This window comes from Austrofundulus limnaeus, unplaced genomic scaffold (genome assembly GCF_001266775.1).
Source record: "Austrofundulus limnaeus strain Quisiro unplaced genomic scaffold, Austrofundulus_limnaeus-1.0 Scaffold36, whole genome shotgun sequence".
Lineage (NCBI taxonomy): Eukaryota > Metazoa > Chordata > Actinopteri > Cyprinodontiformes > Rivulidae > Austrofundulus > Austrofundulus limnaeus.
In genome coordinates this window covers 2,097,924-2,102,700 of record NW_013952438.1, presented here as the reverse complement: position 1 = coordinate 2,102,700, position 4,777 = coordinate 2,097,924, and the positions used below count along the sequence as shown (strand labels likewise).

The 4,777-nt window shown below is 38.5% G+C and overlaps 2 protein-coding genes across 2 annotated transcripts in view; both read left to right on the top strand.

The window, feature by feature from the left end:
• Positions 1-1,326, top strand: part of surf6 (surfeit 6) — a 6,980-nt gene extending 5,654 nt beyond the window's left edge. The window contains exon 4 of the mRNA XM_014006590.1: positions 532-1,326. Coding sequence (XP_013862044.1) covers positions 532-1,221 — 690 coding nt within the window. The 3' untranslated portion in view covers positions 1,222-1,326. The remainder of the gene's footprint in view (positions 1-531) is intronic.
• A 965-nt stretch (positions 1,327-2,291) lies between these two features.
• Positions 2,292-4,777, top strand: part of kyat1 (kynurenine aminotransferase 1) — a 6,693-nt gene continuing 4,207 nt past the window's right edge. Inside the window, exons 1-4 of the mRNA XM_014006581.1 lie at positions 2,292-2,573; positions 2,647-2,705; positions 3,929-4,076; positions 4,260-4,409. Of these exons, the coding sequence (XP_013862035.1) occupies positions 2,499-2,573; positions 2,647-2,705; positions 3,929-4,076; positions 4,260-4,409 (432 nt within the window). The 5' untranslated portion in view covers positions 2,292-2,498. The remainder of the gene's footprint in view (positions 2,574-2,646; positions 2,706-3,928; positions 4,077-4,259; positions 4,410-4,777) is intronic.

Genomic DNA, 4,777 nt, shown 5'->3' with positions numbered 1-4,777 from the left:
CTCCAGGACCCTGCTGAGGGTGTAGAGCTGGTCCAGTGTTCCACGACCAGGACGAAAACCACACTGCTCTTCCTGAATCTGAGGTTCGACTATCCGACGGACCCTCCTCCAGGACCCCCGAATAGACTAAACAAGCATGTCAGATTATTATTTAATCAGCTCTGATTGCACAGAAACTTCAAGAATCAACATTCTAACATGTAGCATCCATTTTTACTTGTGTAAACAGCGAGATGGATGTGACGTCACATTGTCTTTTGTGCATGTTGGTTGAATCAGTGCCATGGAGAGTTCACACTGTAGTCATATGGACTTCGCATTTAAAGTATAACGTAAACGTCCACACCAATAAATCTGATTTGAGCATTAAGACCTGCAGTGTGAACGTAGATTAAATGAGCAAGTTCAGTGTTAACTTGGCCTAAATCAACATTTATTTCTATTTACTTCCTTGTTACAGTTCATCATGTGGAAAATGGATGTTTTCTTAATTGTTTATTTTTTAAGTTTAATTTTTGTTTCTTTTATCAGGGTGCCCCAAAAGACCCTTCATCAGAAGCCGTCCTGGCAAAGCGAGCAAAACGAAAGCTGGAGCGGGAGCGCAGGAAGAGGAAGAACAAGGAGTTTCAGATGAAGAAACTGGCTGAAAAAAATGGCCAGGAACCGCCAGCAGAGGTCAAAAAAGAAGAGCCCACTCCTCCTGCCTCAGATAAAAGGATGAAGACCTCTATTGTTTTTAACAATTTTGAGACGGTAGAAGAGGAATTTGAAACTAAAGTACAAAAGAAGATGAAGAAGAAAATGAACCTTAAAGGAAACATAACGCCTCTGACGGGGAGGAACTACAAACAGCTGCTGAGTCGCGTGGAGGCTCGCAAAGCAAAGCTGGAGCAGCTGAGAGAGAAGGACGAGCAGAAGGCCTCGGAGATGGAGAAGAAAATCAAATGGACCAACTTGCTTTACAAGGCGGAGGGCATCAAAATCAAAGATGACGAGGACATGCTGCGCGCCTCCTTAAAGAGGAAGGAGAAGATGCGAACGCAGAGGAAGAAGACGTGGGAGCAGCGGAGCGAGCACGTCATCGAAAAGATGCAGAAGAGACAAGACAAGAGGAAAAAGAACATCCAGAAACGCAAACAAGTCAAAATTGAGAAAAAGAAGAACAAGTTGAGGAAGAAGGGCCGAGTCCTTGCTGAGGATTTGAAAAAAGCAACAGGTTAAAGGAAGAGTTTGTAACTTATGTTATCACTCTTTTAGGATGAAACTGTAGTACTTTACATGTGTTCCTCTTGTGCTCATGGTAAATAAATGTATTTGTTTTATAAATGCTGAAACTCATTTGTCTTTTATTTAGTAAAATATAAAGCAGAGGGAGTGGAAGTCCAAATTGTTTAATTCATAAAAGGCAAACAAACAATGGTTTAAAATAAGTCAGGCTTTGTATGATTACTTTGAACACTGTTGATGTTCTGTGTACATATTAAACACAAAAAACTGCTTAAAAGACATTTTTTAATTATATAATAGTAAATATATAATAGTTGAGAATCTTTCCACAAACCTCACTTACAAATGTTCCATCCATTATCATTGCCTGCTTCTTCCTTTCAGGGTCACGGGGGTCACTGGTACCCAATCCAGCACTGTGAGGGCCACCGTGGACAGGTCCCAAGTCCTTCACAGGGACACAAAGAGACAAACAAGCATTCACTCGCTCACTCACCCAGGCACAGTTTAGGGTTACCAATTAGCCTCGTGTTCTTGTTTTTGGTCTGGGGAAAGAAAAAAAAAACAGGCACAGAGAGAACATGCAAACTATCCAGAAAGGTCCCGGGCCAGGATTCAATCCAGCAACCTTCTTGCTGAGAGCCATGTTCCACATATTTTAATAAAGGGGATATGCAAAATCCCTATTTTTAGCAGTTAAATACATTTTTGTTGTCATCTCAAGAACTGTAGAAAATTAGTATGTAGTCTCTCCTGGTGCTGTGTAGATACCTTTATTTTGTTCGGGTCAGAATGCAGTCAATTATTTTGAAATTCATTTTGAAAATCCAGGATTAAACAAAGAATTATCATTCAAATGCTATTCCAGCTTATCTAATGTGACTAGATTTATTTATTTGTTTATTTATTTATTGGTGGTTCAGCTTAATTCCTGCGTGTGACCAAGGTTTAAGCGCTTTTCTTTTTCTTTTTCTTTTCTTTTTTTAATCTGAGCCAAATGATTCGGTTCCTAAAACTGAGCCGGAATTCCCATCAGCTGTCGCTGTTTGCAAAACGTGGCTCCGCCCACTCCGGAAGTCAAAATGAAAACAGAGGCAGAAGGGGGAAAATAACGTGAGAATCCGTCTGAGCACAGCCTACTTCGTATTTATAGCGGAAATAAATGAGCTCGGGATTAAAGTCGAAGGTGACCCACTTCTGTATGTAGACTAAAATTCAGTGACACTTTTTTGTTTTGTCTCCCAGTTTGAGAAAAGAATGTCCATCCATTTATGGGAATAATCGGGAATCTGGCTGGTAAATTCTCTGTTATCCGTCCCAGTTTATTACTAAGTAACCAATACAAGGTGAGTACTGCTGTACGGAACTGAAGAGACGTTTTAGTACTGATATGGTTCGCTTAAATTATGTTTATTTCAGACAGTCATGTCCAGACGTCTTCATGCAAACAGAACTGTTGGTGTTGATAAAAATGTTTGGTAAGTAAAGATTGCTTTTTGGAGAACTTTGTATCCATTCATCCAGCTGTAATTGTACACAGAAACATAATAATACAACTAATGCATCTATAAAGAATAAAAGCTTCATTAATTTATAATAAATGTCCAAGACTTTACCTCTCAAATGACTTATTTAGTGTTTCCTGTAAAGACTAAATAAGGTGTTATTTTGAACCTGAAGTGTTTTTTATAAGGAGTTAAAAATAAATCACCTGATTGGTGGAGAACTGTGGGTGGAACAGTCAGAGACCAAAGTCCTTAAAACATACAACCTAAAGAATGAGTTTGTTTACATCTTATTTTGTCTAATTAAAAAAACGCATAAATGAGTGCTTTTCTGTCAATAAAAAGTGATTGGATCAATCTAATTAACACAAAACAAGTCTTAAAAGTTGTGTTTGTCTTTTTCTGAATGAGGCTTTTTGAAATGCAGCTCACTCCAGTGAAACTAAGTAGAATATTATAATTCTTTATTATCCAAAAATGTGGAAAAAAAAGGGGGTTGGTTGTATAAAACTCATTACCTATAATTGATTTAATCTAAGCAGACAATAAACACCTCAACATTTCAAAATGAATCCAACATCCTTTGTTCTGTCAATAAAGATATAAAACAAAAAAATCTTTTAGGTCAAATTTAATCTTTCCATTCATCATTTTACGCTACATGTGTTTGTGATCAGCCACCTTTGTTGTTATGTCTTGGTATCCAGGCCTTTTCGTGTTTTAAAAAAATCCTAGTTAAAGAGTAAACCTTCACACTCACCGATAGCACCTCATTTACTTTTGTTTCGTAGTTGCTCCTAGAAATGAGGCTTCTGTATTATAAAACATTATACTTAAATAAAAACTATTTATCTAACAGATGTAATTTAACTTGGCAAACTGGTTTCATTTAGATACCGGAAGCAGAATACTTCAAAACTAGAAATTATGAGAGTTCTCTGGAGCATTTATGAACAATTCATATCTTAACCTGTTGCAGATAGCTTTTGAATGACCTCGGTTTGGAGGAATAGGGTTTAATACCAAACTGTTCAAAAAAATCTATCTGCAACAGGTGAGATATTAACTGTTCGTATCTTCTCACAGAAACCTGCTTCAAAATACCCAAAAATATCCATTTAATTGTGTTGACAGCATTAGTTTAAATATAATACCATGTCTAGAACTGTATTGTCTGACATGTTTTGTGCCAACAGGGTTGAATTCACCCAGCTGGCTGCAGACTACAAAGCAGTGAACCTGGGTCAGGGCTTTCCCGACTTCTCTCCTCCACAGTTTGTTCAGGATGCTTTCTGTAAAGCTGTGAGCGGAGGACCCTCAATGCACCAGTACACTAGAGCTTTTGTAGGTGGAACTACACACCACGACACACCTTTTGTTATAGAAATGTCCAAACTATGAGCTGATTATTTTTGTTTTAATGTCTTTAAAAAGGACAAGTATGTGCAAAAGAGTCACTTCATGAGTTTAGTTTTGTTGTTTCTTTTTTTGTTGTTGTTGTTTGTTTTGTTTTTTTTTGTCGCCCAGGGTCATCCTCGTCTCGTAAAAAGTCTCGCCAAATTCTTCAGCAGGATTGTGGGGCATGAGATCGATCCGCTCGAAGACATTTTGGTGACGGTTGGAGCTTATCAGGCGCTCTTCTGTGCATTTCAGGCTCTAATTGATGATGGAGATGAGGTAAGAAAGCTGTGACGACATTAACATGCTGTGTAATAGTGGCTTCCCTATACCGATACCAGTATTTTAACAAGTACTCGTACAACCGATACCTGTGTCAGTATCAGCATCGATTTTCCATTCAGTGTGCTACTGTTTACATTTCAAGTGAACGTTTGGATTATACAAGTTGAAGGCAAATTTAAAATGTTGCAACAGTATAAATCATGCTGTAAATTTGATTTGATCCAATCAGAGGGGCCTATAAGGAAGGAAACAACTTGCTCTAATGGGGGGATGGGGCCTGGGTTGGGTCCTAGCACGGACCCCACCCCTCCCTCAACATCACCTACTCCTCTGAACCCGCCCCATTTTACCTCCCCTTTATG